Source organism: Nipponia nippon, unplaced genomic scaffold (assembly GCF_047370975.1).
Source record: "Nipponia nippon isolate SJK-2023a ecotype South Korea unplaced genomic scaffold, ASM4737097v1 scaffold_7, whole genome shotgun sequence".
Lineage (NCBI taxonomy): Eukaryota > Metazoa > Chordata > Aves > Pelecaniformes > Threskiornithidae > Nipponia > Nipponia nippon.
Window position 1 is genome coordinate 8,063,993 of NW_028262391.1, and position 21,490 is coordinate 8,085,482.

General features: G+C 41.5%; 1 protein-coding gene across 1 annotated transcript in view; it reads right to left on the minus strand.

Annotated features, from left to right (window-relative positions):
• SCHIP1 (schwannomin interacting protein 1) overlaps window positions 1-20,024 on the minus strand; it is a 188,276-nt gene extending 168,252 nt beyond the window's left edge. Inside the window, exon 1 of the mRNA XM_087740024.1 lies at window positions 19,935-20,024. Within this exon, the coding sequence (XP_087596150.1) occupies window positions 19,935-19,943 (9 nt within the window). The 5' untranslated portion in view covers window positions 19,944-20,024. The remainder of the gene's footprint in view (window positions 1-19,934) is intronic.
• Window positions 20,025-21,490: the final 1,466 nt, after the last annotated feature.

Sequence of the window (21,490 nt, forward strand, 5' to 3'; positions counted from 1 at the left end):
AAGCACATTTGAGACCATTGCCTGGCTAGAATCCAGAGACTGACCCAGCTGGAAGAGCAGACTGCTCTTTCTTATACTAAAGCACCAAGCCATCCATTTGCAGCAATTTCATATAATGGATTTTTAAGGACACAAAGCAGTTTTGATTGTTTAGTCTCATTTGCTATTTGACACAGCACACAGAATTTCCCCTATCCATTCCAGCACTGAAGAACATAACCCTTGGCTGAGCAAAGACTTGAAGAAAGAGAGGACCCCCCAGACCCACAGGCAAATGGCCCTGGTCACCAATTATCCTTACAGCTGTCATTATTTTTGCCTCATTTTCTACTTGCATTCATCTCTTTCTGGCAGCTGAGATGTGAAGGCTGTCTAGGTGAGCCTGTCCTGATGCCCTGTGGGGAGGCAGTGCAGAAAGCAGAGGGTGGTGAGCTGGGCTCGTGCATCCTGCAAAGGGGATGTGCTGCCGCTACTCCTCCCAGGTGAAGTTTCCTAAAGGAGCCTAGTGCCATTGAGCACAGGCATAGTCATCCTTCCTCTAGGGCTGTCTGCAAGGACTACAGGTTTTTCTCCATGAAGAAAGTTGGAAGGCTGCTTTTTTTTTTTTTTTTTTCTTTTTAAAGCAATAATGGTGGAGAAAGTGGTGAATAGAATGCATGCCCTGTGCTGCATGCAACAACCCTGGTTGAGAAGAGCAGCTCTAGGACAGGATCCAGTAGGAAACACCACATCGTAAGAGCATGAGCTGTGGTGGCAACTAATTAGCAGTGGAGTGTACTGCTGCTGGTCTTTTTTAAAGGATCAAAGACGATGAACTTGGCAATCTAACCTTGAATTACTACACAAACTTTGGACTCCCCTGCAAGCACCAATTTATCCCTTTAGTCTTTTCCCGCATGACTTCCACTGACCAGCTACACTTTGCCCAGGCTCTTTGAGAGGGTGGGAGTGACTTGCAGCACGGGGGTGATGTGTTTCCTCAGTCATTATCCCTGCCACGACAGACTTTACTGATACTCTCTTCAAAGCTTGCCACACATAGCTCGTCTCAAAAGAAAGACCACCTTTGCCAGTCCATTAACTAGGCAATGCACAACCTAATCCTCAAAGTGAGTGTATGCTGTGAAAAGCAAGCCTGCTCAAAAACACCAAGCTTCTCCTCTTCAGAGCTCTGTAATCTTCAATTTAACCAGCATTAATGTCTCAAAACCCGATGCTGCTCCTCCACTGTCCAGTAAGCTGCTCTCTAAAGCTATTAATACAGACTTTTCAGTCCAAGGTAAAAGCTCAGAGTCTCACAATATTGCTGACCCATTTCATTAAAGAGCAGTTTAATAAACGGTAATGGAAAGAGGCAAGGCACTCAGAGCTGCTTTGCAAGTTATGAGAATGGTAAGCAAAAAATAGCACTGTGAAGCGTTTATCCCTTCATCTCACAAATAATTAGAAATACATGAGATTGCGCTACGCTTTTTAAGTAGGCTATAGTAATAGCTTGTGGGAATGCAATTCAATGACAGTAGTTTATCACGGTAAGTCAGCTCTGTAGGGTTACAGTATGACAAGTCTAAATGGGAACCATTTGTTTCCCTTCTGCATTGCAGCAGAAGCTGGTGTACTTTTTATGGGAGCATCATTGACAGTCTCCAACTGTTATTTTTTTAAATTAAACGCCGTGCCTACCGAGTTAATAGGCGTTCAGTCAGTAAGGTTTCTCTATAAGTTCCTGTAATAGTGCACACAATACTTCGTAGTAACAGATAATAAAATTTGACAAAGCATTCTGTAATTACTGCTCTGCTTTATAGAATATTACTAATATGCGTACTGTGCCACTCTTGTAATGAATGACACATCACTGAGAGCCTCCTGCTTCTTTAAACTGAAGGCACACAAAAGTAGCTGAGTTGAAACATGTAAGTGGGTTTGTTGAAAAGCCAAGAGGCTTTACTGTTTGTGAGCACATGAAGAACAAAACTCTGCCTTTCTAGGCAGTCCTACAAGTCCTTATCCATCCCCCTGTCAGCATTGATTTCTGTAACATGCTCTGCAGAGGTCTTACCTTGGGACCTCTTGGGAGCAGAAGGTAAGGCAATACCTGCTTATGAAAGGACATGTTGCCCAGAAAGCCTATGTCATTAGGTGATGGAGCTCCAAGATACATGGTCCTCCAGCTCACGGGAGCTCTTACTTTGGGAGAGGAGAAACCAGACAAATCTGCTCTGACCTAAGAGACACCAGGATGGCTAACATGCTAGAGAGGTAGCAAATGCTGTAGCCTTTTACCCCTCTAATTCTCATTTACTACAAAATAGGTTACATGTAGGATGGCTGCAGAATCTATTCTCTGCCCAAAAATTGTCAAGCCAGATCTCATCTCCTCTGCACCTATTCTTACATTGCTGACTGGCCCCTGCACACCTGCAGCTCTGGATATATCAGCTCCTGCTCCTTCTTTGCATCCTAACAAGCATTTATCTGGTCCCAGTAACAAGGAAGTATTCAAACTCCAAAGTAGCTTTAAAGAATTGTTTCAGTCCTACTAAATTAAACCAGCTATTACAGAAGAATAGCTTTACCACTGGACTGTAGCACATGAATAAATTTTCCTAGAGCAGGTTGGTTTTATTCCATCAACCCATCTCCCTTTTCAATGATACTCTGTCCCTCACATTGCCCCAACAGATTTTTGTATGCATAACTTTTTCCAGATGGCAGATTCAGTGCAGACAGTAATTTACATAATTTAAATCTGCTTACTAGCATAAATTATATCACAACACACCGTGGGTTTTTCTTTCAGCTCCCTGTGTTGCTCACACCGATGTCTCAGCAGTGCCCATGCACGGTGATGGATCGCAGGTGGCCCTGGAGAGCTGCGCTGTGCTGTGGGCTCAGCGATTGCACAGGGCAGCTCCGCAGGTGGAAGAGCTGAATCAGAAAAATATTTCTTCATGGCCATAATTCATATCTGAATGTGCTCCAAACAGCAACATCAGTGTATTAAAGTGAACTCCATTAGCAGACTTAGCTGGATGGCTACTCCGGTGCAAGAAGGTCAAGGAGAGCTTCTGGTTACACATTTGGATTTTCTCACAAGGGAAAATACAAAATAGGTTGTGTTCCAAGCAGGCTGAAATGAATACACTCTCAGTGATTATCTTCTTCCTTACCCTCCCTACACAAAGTATGTGTTCAATTCTTTATTATTTGAAGAAAACAGTTTTAACATTTTTAGCTCAATTTATTAACTTCTGAGAAAATGTAATACGCCTCCCTGCAAATATTTTGTCATCGAAATGTATTTATATCAAGTTTTATTACTGCATTGGTCTTTATTTGGCAAACCATATTGTTACAGCTCAAAATAAACACTAAGAAAAATCTCAGAAAGCCACTGTGATCTTCAGGAGATCATCACATTCCCGCTCCAGATGGGATTTGAAGGGGTATCTGTGCCAAGACCAGTGCATTTGTTCAGATTTGTACAATGCACCTGTACGTAAACTTGTGAGCATAGATATGAAAACGCCCAGCAGTGATCAGCAAGTCAGTATGATGAGAGGATCATGGAGTCTTCCCATCCCTCCCCATGCCTCTCTGCCACACAGTGCGTTATGGAATGGCTTAAAAGTAGAATAAATAAAATCAGAGCTCTGTTTTGTTGAACAATAAAGAGGACTAGCTCCAAGAAAGCCCAGTTGCTGACTCTCCAAGAAATTGTGGACAAAGGCAATGCAATTATTCCCACTGAGCTTAAAATGAGCAGAAAGGAAGCACTGAACACATAATTTAAGACTTTCAGTAAGAGCAACTTGGGCTGCACAAAAGTGATATTAAACCAGTGCAAAGTGGCTATGCTCTCACATTGGTCTGCTTTCCTTAAACCATGGCTATGTAAGAGTAGGAAACATTTTCCAATAGCAAAGGCAGGTCTGTTCATAAGAAAATACAAATATCCAGTTTTCTACTGGTTTTATAAGGGAAGACTTCCAAGTCATACCGTGGTCCCTACAAAAATTCTTTCTGTATATAGATATATAAGACTTTCTCATCTGCTTTACAAATTGTACTAAGAGCACACAGTTGAAAGAGCAAGGATAGAAAGTTATGCTGACCACTAAAATCTGTCAGGTGCAATACTTTCATGGTCCAGTGACCTCTGCCAACGTGGTCCAATGTAGACTAGGACTAGCAGAGATATCACTCTTGTGCCTGCCTGGAAAGCTGGGATGAGTGGAAAGGTCTTAGAACTTACATATGTAGCACAAAAAATGATGTCACACTAAATGCCAGCATTTAAGTTGCCAGAATTAAATGCCAAATTCAATGCCAGAATTAAAGTAACCTAATCCAAACACTCAACCCCCTCATGCATTCCTGATGCTTTTTCTAACTACACAACCCAACTTTACCCCACTTCCCCCCTATGCCATAGGATGGAGTCTGTCAAAGTTAAAACTATTCCACAAAGAGCTGTTTTATTCTATAAATAATATTCTATTCTATATGGCTTGCTTTCTCCTCTTTGTTTGGTGAGGGAACCAACATCTTTGCACATACATTTCAAACCTCAGTCTGCATCGCCACTTTTCTTTCTGATCTCTCCTATATGCTCATCACAATATCATCAGGGCATTTCATTATTCAGTCTGGGGAAGAAATGGAAGCAATTTTCATTTCACAAAGTGAATCAAAAGCACAGAGACCAAGAGCAAAGCTTTTCCTTCATTTTGGGTACACAGTCTGGAGTAGGGAGGGAGAACTGGAGAATACTTGGATGTACTTATAGATTTCAGATGCAACTGTGACTGCTCAGACCCTATGATGATTAGCTGAGCATCCAGAAGAGCAAAGAGCACACCAGGATCTCTGAATCATGACCCAAGTGACCCACACACAAATGCTGTCATCGAGACAAGCTCAGAGGAGAAGATCCCCCCCAGCATTCGAATCTATTAGCTAGGATATTGCTCTTCAGCTGTCTGCAGTCCCTTCTCTCGCCTACACACTTCCCAAAATCCGCAACAAGAGACATAGGGCTCGGCCAGCTATAACCTCCTGCCTGCTACAGCCCTGCTTTATCTCCAGGACTTGGTTGGAATCTGCCTCTCCAGTCACCAGAAGCCAGGCTGAGATCAAGGCAATCGCCTCTTTATAATTCAAAGCAACACATTGATGAGAAACGTGTCTCTGCGTGGCCAGTTGAGATGCAATCGCTCAAAACAGAAGCCTACTGCCAAATATGTAGTTATTCACCTTCTAGAGAACTCCAGTTTATACCGAACATAAGTTTCTGTCCTGAAATATACCCAGTAGCAACTGAAACATGAAAGCACTCAAAACAGAAATGTGCTGGCAAACATGAAATGCAAATGTATTCATCTTCCAGAGAGCCCCACTATGTGCAGAACATAAGTCTGAATCCCAAAATAATACCCAGTACCAACTAAAACACACATTTCCCCACATCTTTTCTTGTTTCCATCAATTTAGCAGCACAATGAAGCAATTTCCATCGTTAACATATGCACCGTATTAAGGCTAGCCAAGATTTAACATTCTTTTGTTAATTTGGCAGAGGGGGAAGACACAATAGAAGAGCGCCCTACAATTTGCAGCCATCTGTGATACTGAAAACAGTAATAAACTTGAAAAGTGCTGTTATTATACATGTTATCACTCCTAGCAAGCCAATGTCTTCAAACATTTATGCCTTTTTTGTCTAAATTAATGCCTCTTAATTTCTGTATGAAGAAAGTGTTTTCAGACTTCTCTTCCCATTATATGGCCATTAATCTTGTCCACTGGTTTGAGCTCCCCTAGTACAATACAATTTACACTGTCGGAGATCACTGGATAAGTCATACTCAATTATAAATGTAAGATGCTAAATTACTTAATGCTGTTATTTTTAGGGTTGTGACAGGCACCACTAGTACTCGGTGTCTTAGGCCACTTCATCTTCACGCAGAGAACACCTCCCAGTCTGATGCGGCACATCCATCACCAAACTCATTGCTTTGCTTATGAAATGAACAGCAAGTCTCCCAACAGACAATTAAACAAATATTTTAAATTAAAATTTGGGTAAGAATATTCATAGGCTTCTCATAGTGACAGGTCTCTATGTAATTGCTTCCCCCACCCCTGCTTGAATATGTTTGCTGTCCTGATGATGAATCTCCCATCTACCTTCTTCTGGGAAAAAATTACACAGACTTCTCAGCATGCGAGTGCCGCGGGTCACATCTATCATCCTCAGGCCTTTGTTTTACTTTTAATTACAACACTTCACTCGGGAACATTACTTCAAATCATAAACTTAAGGAGAAAGTAGCTTTTAATTTGCAGAACAGCCATTAAATTCTCTGCTTCGGTGACATTAATTTGCTGGTGCTCTTTGTACTAAAGAAGAGATGATGTTACCTTGCTTTCAGACTTCATGAAAGGATAAGTTTGCCCAAAGTCACAATTGCTTTGAAATTAGTTACGGTTTGTGTTCACATGGTTCCTGTGATACTGCATTTAACTAAGGCCTCCACTGAGAATGACTTTCAATTAGCAGCAATTTTTTTAAACAGATACTTTAAGATCAATCATTTCGCCTGGGACATACGTTTCAGTCTTAACACTCCAGTTTAGTTTTACCCAGTTTGGGTCTCTATTTTTACGTATACGCAGATCCCATTTTTATGAGACCAGCGGGATGAGGAGTTTGACACACCTCTAATCGGTTGCTGAAACGCTTGCCAACAAAACGGACCTGAGAGGGGCTTATGCACACGTACACCCCCTCGACTCTCTGCTGAGCCTAAAATCCACCAGCGTTTCCAGCCAGCTTTTGCATCTCTTCCTTTGTGAGTGGACATTTTCCATCACAATTTGGAAGCAATCACGCTGCTACCCACATTTCAGATCAATAACCAGCACCACAGCATTGCAGTTCAATGGAAAATGCCCCATCAGCCACTGCTGGCTTTATTGGCTTGCCTCTTGCGTTTCCCATAGAAAGAAGGAGAGACAGGGGGCTAGTAGCTCAGGACATTTTGGGCAAAAGAAAAAAGGTAGACTATTTAAATATTACCCTACAATTTTAGGCGCCTAGCTAACTTTGAAAAACTGAATGCTACACTCTGTAGGTTCCTAGTAGAATAGGAAGTTATAGTCTCAAGGATCTTTTGTTGTGGAATTAAAATAAGACCTTAAAAAGAAAAAAACAACCAAACAAAAAAGCAATCGTTACAGTAGCATCCAAAGGCAGCTGCCCTCACTGTATAGCTGAAAGAGTCTTGAAGACAGCATTTGCCCTGACCAGCAATTTTCATCCAAGGCAAGAGTACAAAAATAAACAGACAAAATGACTGGAATAAAGTCACGTTGCTCTCTCCCAAGCAAAAGTGGTGAACGAGGCGGGGAGACAACAAAAGTAATGGACGCATGATGGGCTGCCTGAAAGCCTTCCCCAGCCCAAGCAAGGGCTCTGAAAGGTGCCCACTGACTCCAGAGGGATCAGCTAAAGGGAAGACCCATTGCTCACCCAGCCAGATTTTCTTGTCCATCACACCAAGAGAAGATGCAAAAACACACCAAGCTAGCATCCTAACAAAGCAACACAGAAGGTTATTACTTTTAACTACATATTTGGATTGCATTTGAAAAAAATCACCTGCAGAACTTAAAGGGCAAAATCCCACTCAGTCTACAAAACCAGGAAGACTTTAATCTTTGAGAGACAAGCCTAGCTATACAAAGCACCTTCTACGTCTTCTTGGTGATATAAAAACAGGTAGGACATGCCAGACTAGCCTGATGTTGATATATGTCTCTCAAAATGAGAGAGGATAACTCAGCTGCTGCATGATTTATGGCAATTTTTGTGGTAAATCTGAAATCCTAAGACAAAAAAAAAAAAAAACAAAAAAAAAACGAACAACAAACTAACAGACTTTTTTGTGACACTAAGATTGTTCTTAATATTAAACATACAGAAGGGAATTTTAAATGCTCTCAGCATTTGCCTCAGCCTGTTCCTGTTAAGGTTAACAGAAAAATCAGCATTACTGTTAATGAGAACATTACTTTCAATGAGAACAGAGAGAACAAGCCTTTGGGTTTCTGTGGCTCATTTGAATTTGGAGGTTTATTTTTTTTTCCCCCCCCACTCCCTGTCGCACAGAGAAAAGATGGTGATATTCTACATACCTTGTGTATCACATGCATGTACATGAAATTCAGAGAGCAATGTATGGACAAACAGCAATAACAACACGTTTCCCATGTGAAGCAAACCCTTGTGTCAGCTTTAGTAAGTGCAGTACGTAAGTTCAATACAGACGCAGATACCATAGGGCCAGCAACATTAAGGGGTCTGAGCATTTCAGTTTATACAGTGAGAACCAGCAAGAGTGGCCTCGTTCAGAATGACAAGAGAGATGCTTCCTAAGGTAGGAAATAGTATTGCTCTGCCACTTTTATTTCCATATAAATCAAAAGCTGCCCATCTAGGAGCACTGCTGGTACCAAATTACCTTTGTACAACGAGCTTTTGCTCAAGGAAAATAAATTCTTTAAGATACACCTGAAATCCAGTAACCTTTTACCAGAATCAAGACTATTTGCCACAGAGCACAAATGCAGAATCACCCTGCAACAGTGTATTTCTACAGGAGATGCACAAGCTGCAGAGATTGTCTTAAACAAAAGCTTGCTTAAAGAACTGCTCATTTATTCGGTTATGAGCATGTAAAACCCTTTAAATACTTTAAAAACAGGTTCATTGAAGCTGTTTAAAGTATTAATAGGAAACTCATCTGAAATGCCTATGTAACTCTGAAAGCAGCTAGCTTACTCTGGGTTTTTTAAATAAACTTAGACAAATATTGTTCAACTGTTTTTTAATAAATGTAAATAATATTCTGAAACAGGGACAAAATGGAAGTGGTTGAGGAGTAGCTGAGCTATATAGCATGTAAATGAATTCCCTACTTAAATATCAGGATGTATATGTGCAGCGTTCAGGAATAAAATGAGCAAAACTTCCACAGCTTGAGAAGAGCTTCACAGAGCTCCATCTTTACTTTTCTGTACCAATAATAAAAGTATTACTTTTATTATTGATACAGAAAAACCAATGAGCAGCAAGGGTGCAAGATTTGCAGATGATACTAGTATTCAGTCAAACCTAATGAAGACCATAAGGAATGCTGAAATTTGGTGAACTTGAGGGCAGATTAAACTTACCATTAACAGGTGAAATGCAACAGATACTGGAAGATATAATTAGATTTACATGCAAATCTAATGGCAACATTCCTGCAGCTGGGATATTAGACCCAGGTTCCTTCACTGAGAAGCAACAGCCTGTGGACAAGTCACCAGACTGGCCAGGCTATGGAGAAAGCTTCTCATCCCCAGAGAAAATGTTGGAGCTTCTCCCACCAGAAAGGGGATGGAGAGGAGCAGTCCCCATAAACCCTCCGGCACATTACAGGGACTGTAGGTCCGCAACTTTCAGGACTGGATATTGGCATTTGTTGGAAAATAAGTAGCAAACTCAAATATGACCAGAAGATACAGTCCCACCCAACAGTTCCTGAGCTTAGGAGCTCCTTGGCATACTGCTGAGCTGTATCTTCTCCTGTCAAGGGCAAGGCAGGTCTAGATGTATAGGGAGAAAGTATAGTGTGATGTATAGGCGACCACAGAAGGCTGTAAGCCCACCTAAGCCACTGGACTGTGAAGCAGACGATTTCATCTAAGAGGATGTCACCTTGCCCAGCCACCACTGCTCAGGATCCGGGCTACTGTTGCCACTGCTGTGGCAGGGACACTTCTGCATGATGGCCAGTGCAGCGCCCCAGCCCATGGCTTCAGTAAAAGACAGATTTAAAAAAAAAAAAAACCAACAAAAAGAAAATAAGAACAGAAAGACTTTGTTTCCTCCTTGAGACTGCACATTGCCAGTATAATGCACGTAATGGCTGGTATATCTAGGTGGTTAGACAATATAGCAATAGTTAAAAATAAGCCTACCATCTATTATATTTTATACAAAGGACAAGGAATGCTGTACTCAGTCACTGCATGAAAGCCTTGGAACGGAAAGGAGATAAAAAGTGAGGAGAAAGATAAAAATAGAGAAAAACTGACATCAAAGGTTTCAATTTTACTTCCTGTTTCTTCTTTTCTTAAATAATTTGCAAGTAATTTATGAGGTGGGAGGAAATATCTCAAAACAGGATTTATAAAATATAATTCTATGTTTAAAAAAAGTTTTTCAAATGACAGTTTACAGCATTTATGATTAACTTACAATATCTGATACGGTTTTAGTAATTCATAAGATACTTCACAAACAGTATATTACCATTCAGAATCCAAAAACCAAAACATCAAATGTCATGAAACTTTATTTAAAAAGAGTGACTCTAAACAGCTGTAAATATTGGTGCTTTATTTGCCTTTGGGCTTCACATTTGTAAGCTACCCTCTGCAAACACAGAAGGCCAGAAATATGTATTTTTCATTAAAAATATGAAGCAAGAATATTTCTGCAAAATGTGGTTGTTGTGGTTTAACCCCAGTTGGCAACTGAGCACCACATGGGCACTCGCTCACCCCCCCACAGTGGGATAGGGGAGAGAATTGGAAGGGTGAAAGTAAGAAAACTCGTGGGTTGAGATAAGAACAGTTTAACAATTGAAATAAAATATAATAATAAATTGTAGTGAAAAGGAAAGCAGGAAAAAAAAAAAGGAAAAAACCCAGGAAAAACAGGTGATGCAACTGTTCACCACCCGCTGACTGATGCCCAGCCCATCCCCAAGCAGCGATCACTGCCCCCTGGCTGACTCCCCCAGTTTATATACTGGGCATGACATCATACGGTATGGCATAGCCCTTTGGCCAGCCTGGGTCAGCTGTCCTGGCTGTGCCCCCTCCCAGTTTCTTGTGCACCAGGCAGAGCATGGGAAGCTGAAAAGTTCTTGACGGGTGTAAGCACTACTTAGCAACAACTAAAACATCAGTGCGTTATCAACTGTTCTCATGTTAAATCCAAAACACAGCACTGTACCAGCTACTGGGAAGAAAGTTAACTCTGTTCCAGCCGAAACCAGGACAGTGGAGCTGGAAAACAAACAGCAAGCTCTTAATACTGATGCATCAACAGTATCTCATCCGACCCTGCTAGCAGATCTGATGAAAAAAGCTTTGCAAATCTGCAAAGTGCTATTTTAGCCAAATCTTCCCTCTTCAGATTTTGCTCTTTCAGTACTTCTTCTGATGGCATAAAGCTACACGGAAACCTGCCTTTGGGATTCACACTAGAGACTCAGAGACAACCTACTGGCTTGAGAAATAAGAGCTGAGGTCACATTTTTGACTACAACATTTCAAAACTTGTTCACTTGTACTGATTAGAGGAGTCTTATTTTATTACTAAAGGATGTTGTACCAGGAAGTGTCACAGCAAAGAAAGGGATAAATGAAGAATTTTGCATCTGACTTTAAAATACCCTGAAAGTACTCAGAAACAAGACCAAACCTCTACCGGGTTGTACCGCTGCTGTTAACATCCAGGCTTGTCCAAGAATTTATCCAGAGTAAGATACGAACTGCTGGGCACATATGAAAGGGGAATGACCTGTTCACTCATCCTCTTACAGGAGAAAAAAAAAAAAAAAAGACAACAAAACAAACACAACCCATAAAACGTAGAAGCTGCTCTGCCTGCCACCCCCTCTGCCAGGTACCTACAGACCAGGCAACGCTCCCAAACACCTCTGCTTCCCCATGTCTTCAAACTGTGTCCCAAAGATTTTAATTCCATTGCTTCCCATGAAGCTGATAAATTGAAGGGAGGATGCTTTGGCCAGCAGCTCACGCGTGCTAACCCTTCTGCAGCCAAGATGACATCAAGAGCGGAGAGGAGCTCACCCTCCTAGGGAATGACTTTGGTAACTCTTCGAGCACTAACTGTATACTAGCTGCTGTGCAAACCTTCTTAGTGAGATACCAAATGCACGAGGACCAGATTTTTTCTGAGGAAAGGTCATTCCTGTACAGCCATTATTCAGCTACACTTAATTGTGCTGTAGGAAGTAGGTTAACTAAATCGCATCGCTCAAAAAGCCTTAGGAATGACTTCGCTTTCAAAGCTGTGCATACTGTGTTCCTAGAGAGCCCAGGTATGTAATTTTTCAGAGGAGAAATGCCATTTGGTAATTAGCTTAAGTGATGCAATTTTCTTCTGAGGATAATAACACTGACGTGCAGCATCTGACGTCTGGTGACCTTTGCAGCTGCAGCTTCATCCTGGAGAAGGATGTGAAAACAAAAAGGAAAAGAGAAGCCCTACAGCTGGTGACAGAAGCACATCCACTGTGACCCACTCCTGTCAGCAGCGGGTACCAACAGGTCAGTAACAGGAACAGCCCACCAAGAACATCCTTGGTTGCCCTTCACTGTTTACAGGTTGCGATGCCCTGTTAATCTCCGTATCTCTTGAGTTTGCATTCAAGGTATTTTTTTCATTGTGCTTTCATAAGAGTAATTTATTTCCTGGTTTAAATAAGAAAGTCTGCAATATCTTACATTACGCAAGATGGGTTGTTGGCAGAGCTGGTCACATCACATCATACCAGCAGAGATGGGTCAGCTGGGGAACTAGCAAAGGCCATCCGTCATCAGCCTTGAGCTCCTCCTATGACACCAGTACCTGACCAGCACTCAAGTATCAACATAGAAGTAGTTGCTTATTCAAAGCTGGTCTACCAACAGCAAGAAAACAGAATATTAAGAAGGGTCTAAAAGGAAATACAAGAGCTGTTGGGTTTGCTTTGCACTCATGAATAACCTGTTTCCAAATGGACACGAATTCAGCTCGTTAGGCCATTTGTCGAGGTGTGGCCGTTATTCCTGCCGCTTCCTGGCCAGGGACATGTTGGCAGGCAGCTAGCATAATCACCAGCCATTTCTGCTGAAAGATTTCCAAACCTAATGTTTCTGGGATTGTGCCCAGGATGGCAAAAGAAAGATCAAGCTCAGCTACCTCCGGTGCTGCAGAAATTGATACAAGGAGATCTGCCAAGAGGCAATTTGACGCAGGACTGCAGTAGGTGTTAACGTGCCCTAATTTTTTTCAAGCTTATCAAGAATAAGCAAGATGCACTAAATTAACACACCAGAGTTAGGACTCACTAACATGGATGAATGTATGGTAGGACTTGTGAAAGGGGGGGTGGGGAAAGTAACTTCAACAGGATTTTCCTCGTTTCTGATCATTCTCAGAGTGAGCGGAGTTGCAAGTTGTAGGAAACTACATTTTTTTGATGTATTCTAGCATTGTATAAAGATGTTTCTATCCTAGTAAACAGAGCTAGCACAGAAAAGCCTACAAAGCAGTCTATTAGATCTTCTTTAAAAAAAAAATTAAAAAAAAAAAACTTTCCGTTTCTTACAAATCAATTTACTTTTTCCTTAGGAGCTTCTCAAAACACTCTTATCAGACTAGGAACAACTTATATTTTCTATAATCAAAAGCTTCTGTCCTGAGCAGTTGCAACCAGACATGCCTCTGGACAGGAGACACACAGTCCTTGCCACTTACTTTTGAACAAGTAGAAGTTGATTGTGAGCCCCTGGAAATAGATATTTGCTACTGTACAATTTATCCAGCAGGAAAGCTAGAGCTTTGAAGGGCAGGGACTAATATTCCATGGAGGTCATCCCTCCAAAGGGTATCCAAAGATTATTAAAAATTAATATCAAGCTTTACAATGCCATACCATATCACATCTCACCCAAATGTTACTGTGGAGCAGCTTGCAAACAGTATTTGTTTCTCTGCAATTAAATTGGCTGCAGATAACCCCTGCAACTCTTCCACAAGGCGCAGCGCTGCCCAACGTATCTTTAGGACAGGAAATGAAAAATATTTTGCCCTGAAACTACAGATGGAACAAAATCACCTGTTTCAACTTCCCAGTTAGTTTGTTTGCTTTCCCTCTTGTGGGAGAGAGCAGGTTTGTGGGCAGAGCTAATATCCTTCATTCCACCAGCTGCTGCTGCTGGAAACACTAGCCAAACTCCAGGACTCGGGAGCCATCTTCAGCACCGAGAGAGCAAACAGCAGGTGACAAAGCGAGACACAAGATGAGAGAAACTGGTCACACTCTAGATATGCAAAGCAAGATGACCATGGCTTGGAGCAGACACTGCTAGATGGTATAACAAGGACACGAAGGACACCATGATGCTGCCACCACCCGAGTCCCTCGGCAGGAGGGTCTGGCATAGCCAAAATCCACCCATGCATGGGTGCAGCCACCTTTCACCACCATGAACATTCTAGCCCCAGCCCTGCCCACATTAAAAGTTTCATCAGGACTATGGGGTGCAGGTATGAACCATCATTTATCTCACCCATCTGTAACAGTGTATTCTGTAAAAATACCAGATTTCTGACTTCACCCATGGTTTGGAAACAGCAGTGCCATGGACCTTTCACTATAATAGTACCAAACAGGTATTGCAATGTCTCCAGTTACAAAAATGCTACATAGCTTCTGGACAAAGAGGTGAGAGCTGCCTGTGCCTTCCAGATCTGATCACAGCCCATTCCTGGTGGGTCTTGCTCCGTCAGAAAGGACCTGTGGTGAGACTTTCCTCAGCCCCATCTATGCCCAGGAGACCCTGGCAGCACCCCTTCATGAGGCTGTAGCAGATGGAGAGCATGGACCAGAGCAGCATTGCCAGCATCAGCACACACTAACAGAATGGCTTCTGTGTGTTTTGTGTGGGTAAGAACGAAGGGGATTTCCACACACACCCCCCAGTTTGTGATCAGGGGAAACTGTTTCTTCCCAAATTGGAGTTTATCAAAATATCGATCCCCAAAGAAAATATGACATTATGTTCTTCAGGGAGACAAACATATCATGTGAACAACGTTACAAAGTACAGTCCATTCCCATGTATAAAAATTTGATCAAACACAGTCATTAAGGTTGGAAGCAGTAATGCAACCGAGGCCAGGTCAGTTACATCCTACTCACATCGAATCAAACAAAATGCTCTACCTATAGGGTCTGTGAAGGTAATTCAGCTTTAAATCACAGTCACAAAATCCAATACAGGGAGTCACAGAAGCTTTACATAGACAATGTGGTTGTAATCTACTTGCTCAGAAAAGCAGGTTCTGCCCAACAGCATCTCAAGAGACTTTCCCATTCCCACTTCACCACAGCCTGGGGAGAAAGCCTGCTTTCCGGAGAGCCACAGGATGAAGGCAGTAGCACACCAGACCCATGTGGGACCTGTGCCTGAGAAAAGCAGTCACCTCTCTCCAGAGTCTACAGGATATTTCTGTATGAGAAGTTACACATTTTTCCCTTTAAGATTCCTTCTTTTAAGGTGCAAATATGAAAGATAAATAACCACAGGAGATCCATTTCCTGCAAGCAGGTACAGCCCTTCCAAGAAGACTAGAGGAATAACACACTCTTACCTGTTTTTCCCCACCACCACTCAAGTACAACAGCAAAATGGAAGGTAGAGGACGGCTCTAACATCTGGCAATGGAAAGGCAAACCTGCCCTCTCCCTGCTCCAGGAGGCACTGGCTCTTACCTGAGGGGCCAGGCAAGGGAGCAATGCTGGCTCCCATGCCACCGGGGTGGAGATCTGGCACCTCAGTTATTGGCTTCCTACACCCTCAGCCAGCCAAGCTGGGGCTAATTACAGGTATTTCAGGTGCAGCAATAAGAGTAATTACAACAGAATACCCTGCAGCAGAAGCCTCTCTTGGTTTTAGCTTGATGCACTGAGGCAGTACTCAATGCACCAAGATGAGAGTGTTTCATACAACCTCAGAATCGCTGCAAAGACTAAACCTCCCAGGAGGCAAATGTGCTCGGGCACCACCAACATGTTTTACTTCTTCTTGCTCCTGTGCTATTTGCCTGGGTGGGAAGGGGAGCTTTGGGTGGAGAAAGTTCAGCAAAATCGCTTGCTGGTGGGAGCAGTGGATTCGAATTGTACCGATACTACAAAGTGTTTTTACAAGTACTTTCAGGTAATTCTGTAAAGTGACTGGCAACTGTGCTGCTGCTCCTCAGAGAGGCAAAGGGCTCAGGAGCACTTTCCTGCAAATGCCTTTGCATTTAAGTAGCTTAGCTGTTTTCAGATATGTCAGTTAAAATTGGGCATGGTGGGTTGATTACCCCAATCTCCACATCCAGCTGGCTCGCACAGAGCATCAGATACAATAATCTCAGCCCTGTGCAAGAATTATTGGAAAAGTTTACCATGTTCTCCTGGTTTTATTGTTCTAATTTCTTGCCGGAAAGGTTGAAGGGCCTTGCTGATGTTGAAATGCACCTCAGCTATGCTTTGCATTTAATAGTCCTGTTGAACAACTACATTTTATAGGTGTTTTAAACACTTATAATTTAATAGTCCTATTTAAACACCTCATTGAATTCTGAAAATAACTTCAAGTTTTACTACAAATTTCTTTTGCCGCAGAATGGTAATAGAGATTTTTAAAAAATGAATCCAGTTGCCTGATCCAATATGTGCTGTATTCATTTGGGCACAGAGCTTGTCACAGCTCTTTTTCAGTGCTTAAGTAGTAAAATTTCATTTGGCTCCCTGTAGAGGTTATTTTGCATACTATAAAAAAGACCCTAAAACAGGAAAATTTTCCTATATTCAGCATACCTATGCCTTTATCATCTTACTTATTACATCTCTTCCTATCACAATAAATAATTCCTTGCAATTCCCTTCCTTGAAAACTACAGAGTTTCAGACTGGTGAGTGGTTCATGTTCCCAATCCTTTCCTATTTAGCCAAAGTATATGTATTTCACCTTTAGCATCTTCCCAGGAACCAGCTTCTCCGAGCCATCGTGGCTGGCAGGAGGACTGACCGCAATGAGGTGCTTGGGGTCAAATGCCATCTCCAAAGGCAGCTGCCTTCACTTTGAAGCCTCTTGCTTCAAGGTGTTTCTACACCCATCATGCAGACTGCCTGGGAAATGTACCCAGTCATATGGGCTGGGAGCTTCTTTCTACGTTGTCTCCCAACAGCTCAGTCTGGATCAGCTAGTCCAATTTAATGGCCCATTTCAGTGTCTACGTACAAACCGTGTTAGCCTGGTTCTACCAACACCCGTTTTTCATCATTCACAGTTTTCCTAAGGACAATTTTAGGCCATGTCTATCTTCACTTATTTGGCATACCTTTAAATGAAGTACCGTCTAAGTTCAATTGACTGTCCTATTCCTGTAGAGATGTTGAAGAAGCGACCTGATCGTTACTCTTGCCTAGTAGATCTTTTCCCAAGCACCATTTTTTCTCAAAAACACATTATATACTCTCCGAAGGATCTGACCTTGCTAAATGAAAATCTCTCCACATCTAGCTTCTGCCAAATCCAGGGAGAGCAGAGCTGACTTCATCTGTCTCATGACCGAACTCCAATTAAAATCCTGATGACATCATTGTGTCATGAGAAATTTTCATGTTACCTCTGGTGTTGCTGCGGTGATTTTGCACACTGTATTTACTCATCCAACCTGTCGTAGAGGAGTATATTTGAACTCAGGTAACAGCCCCATTGCTCAGTGGACAGCACAGCAACCTGGGACAACATCTGGTGGCTACACTTCTCCTATCCACCTGAATTACTGCCTTTCTAATGCTCCAGGATGCTACAATGCAGGCTTTTCAGATGTAAAAAGTGTTAAATATTGGTTTTACTGTGAAGCTTACATATAGCTACAAGTCTGTATAATAGTTATTCTGAAACAATAAGACTTCACCTTCAGAGGGCACACTAACAAACAATGGCATTTATTATTGTATTATTTATTACTGTATTTTCTTTGGCATCCAGGGGAATTACTGTAGGAACAAACATTTTCCTTGCATTTGATCTCATTTCTGTATTTCAGGTCTATACAAGCTTTTAAACAAAAAAACAGATGACCTAGCCCTTGGGCATATAAATAGTCTCCTTGGTTTTATTGAGATTACATGAGCCCACAAACTGCAAGACTAAGAACCTGCAGGACTCTTAAGTAACATAAAATCAGAGTTTTAAGAGGTCAGAGATTTAAAGCAAAAGAAGGTCTCATACAGTGTCTGTACTTTGAAATGCATAGTGCAAGCAGGTGAGAAAAGTATTTGACACAGTGCACGAGGCTTTACTGCTGCACCGTGAACATTAAGTGAATCCCAGCATCTTGCTACTAAGGTAAGTTCTTTATGTATTTCTTTTATTTATGAGACTACCTATAAAGCTTATCTAGCCTTTTGGAAAGCTGAAAAACTTGAAGCAGGCAATAAAGGGAATCAAAATATTCAGTTCTAGGTAAATTAGATATTCCTAATGCACTCTTTTTTCCTGTGCAATTTAGCAAATTAGTTTACATTATCTGACAAGTTGTCCCGGATAACATAAGAGCTCAGATTAATTTTAGCTTTGTAGAAATGATAATTCAATATTTGCTTATTTACACCCACCCACACTAGAGTTAAGAGCCATATCTTCTATGCCATGTCAGATATATCAATACCAACATGTTAAACCTCCTCCTCCTTTCCCACTGAATTAAGAGAAGCAGCGGATGCCACACGGTGAGGAATTGCCGGTGCAGGATGTATCCTCACCTGCCGTGTCAGAAACCTTCCCATGAAACGCCTGAGCTACCACTCACAATTAGCTTTAACTCTCATGTGCTGTCTCAGAAGCATGTTATCTTTATCTCTTCAGAGTTAATAACACCTAGTTTTATTTATTACCCTGTGGTGTTTACATGTAGTCATTTCAATACATTGCCTTCTGATGGATAGCTTTGTAACGATGCATACAACATTTAAGCAGTCTGTTTGTAAGCAGAGGAAAATGAAAAAGCCTCATGGGCTATTTCTGCACTGTACTGAGATGATGTACAGTTTTGCATCAGGTGTAAAGATAACACACTGCAAAAGCTGTTTTTGAGGGACGTATTGCTAAAAGAAGACAGACAGAATTTGCTCTTAAAAGAGCTTTGATGCTAAATACATACAACTAGCCTCCCAGAACTAAATCTGTGCTCGTTACAACTACTATGTTAGGAACGCAAAAAAAAAAAAAAAAAAAAATCAATCTGAGATGAATTACTTCAGTCCTTTGACCATTGTCAGAGCCAGGATTGGTCCCCGTAGCGGTTCCTGGATGACTTCATACGAATCTAGCAAGCTGCCTGTACTGCACCCAACAAAAGCTGTGAGATTTTACATGTTGACAAACAGCTGAACTGTTGGCTACAGGAGCCCTACATTGATCTGCTTACTATTCAAAGGCTTGTATTTAGAGGAGCTGAAATGCCTGCTGAATACCGAGGCTGAAAAGCCCTGTAGGGTTACCCATGAACCGTAGCCACATTTTTTTCCAATAATTGCAGAGCAAAAAGAAAAGGGCAGTTAAACCTAGAGAAATTCTGCCACAGCAGCATGACCACTGCTCAGCAGAGCCCTCTGAATCCTCAGGCATCTTTTTCAAACGCTGTTTTAAATTGTTAGCACACGAAGACGATTCTCTCCTTTCTGAGCCTACAACATAACACAGCCTTAAATTTTGGTTCCCCTAATAAACTTACTGCAGCTCTTTGCACATTATGAATTGCACCTGCTAATCTGTATTTGCTCAAGCCTCCTTATCTAAAGGAAAAAGTGCTGCTTGATTTAAGATTCCTTGAGGAAATCTGCCTGTACATCTCTGGCTGGTGAGTAAAACAAACAGCATCCATGTCCCAGTAGGCATCTGCCACCCCCCGACATCTCTTCATTTAATTAGTTCTAAGAAAGCCGATCTATCCAAAAGCTGACAAAGCTGCACAAGAGAAATGCTTAAGTATTTATTTAGAAAATGAAATACATTACCAGCCGCATTGTGAAGTTTCTGAGTCACCTGCAGGGAAATAAGGCAGAAATCCGATGTTCACACACTACTCCTGACTGTACCGGCACCCAGGCTGGCTTGTACAGAATAGCAGACGAGAGCAAAGCTGCAAACCTTTGAGTTGAGCTCACTCTATAGGCATCAGAAAAACCTCAAAGAAAAAAAAAAAAAGAGAGCCAGAGCGGGAGCGAGCAGCCCACAGACAGCGAGATGAGAAACTTCTGGCAAGTCTCCAGCGCAGGAATGAATTTGCTGTCATTCAGAGACGTATAGCGATGGAAATGAAGGGAAACTTGAATTTACAGGCGGATTTGGATCCTGCTCTAATCATTCTGCAAAGATGTGCAGGTTGCAGCTCAGCTCATTTTACAAGGTTCATCGGGGAACAATGCTGGATCAAAAATTAAATAGTATGGTAGGTATGTATACACACACACACACACATATATATATAAGCCAAGGTGCCAGCACAAACTTCAAATGGCTCATTCCATCAGCTATTTGCTGTGAATTTTATTAAACCCAGCACAGAGGTACAGTGGCAACTCAAACTCCTGTTATGTATCAAAGTGGCTTCACAGCATTTTTAATGCTTTTTAGGCACATAAACAAATTTGTTTAGGTTTTTTCCTAGTATTGCCAGGAAGCTAAAATACATTTTACAGAGATAATTCAGATGTTTTCAAGCATGTGGCAAAAGTGTCAGCACACCGAGACTAAACTTGTCCAAACATTTATGCATTTTCAGCCAATAGAAGGAAAATAAACAAGTCCATAGTTGAAATAATAAGCAAGAAATATTGCTAGTTCCAAATTTTTTATAGGTCAGAAGTCTCCATAAGGCGTAAGCAACCATGATCACTAAGAATGTGTTTAAATCTGAATTTGTGGAAAATGCAAAAATTAGTGTTTTTAAATGCTGGTAGTGAATATAGCTAATTTTGCTGTTTCGCACTGAACCCCGGTTCCAGCACATCTCAGGGATGTGCAGTCTGCTGTGTTTAGATATTTTGCAGTCGTGTATGCAAAGCGAATGTCAACTCATGAAAAATTTGTAAATAAACACTTTCTTGGCATGAAAAGGGAAAAGAGGCTCCACACAGTGTGGGTTAAACTGCATAACTGAATTCAGCTTCTTTTATTCCCTACCCTGATAATGCACTCATTTAAAATCTGGTTACAAGTTCAGACAGTGTCTTGGTAAATATAGCTCCTAATAATTACAGCTCTCCAAATTAGAAGTAAGGTTCCTGTAGATTTGGATTGCTTTTAATTTAGCTAACAAAGAAGAGTAAGAAGTCAAGCTATGCTAAATAACTGGAGGGATTCTTTATTGCTTGTTTTCTTTCTATTAATAAATCAGTCCTCTGTGGGAAGAAAATCAAACAGTAACAAACAAACAAGAATTCATTAGTGACACAGAAGGCGATGCTGAGGAAGGCAGAAGAGCTCCATGACAAAGAGCAAAATATTTGCCACCTATTTTTGGATAAGTAGAAGCAGAAACATCCTTAATGTCAGCGACGCTACAACATTT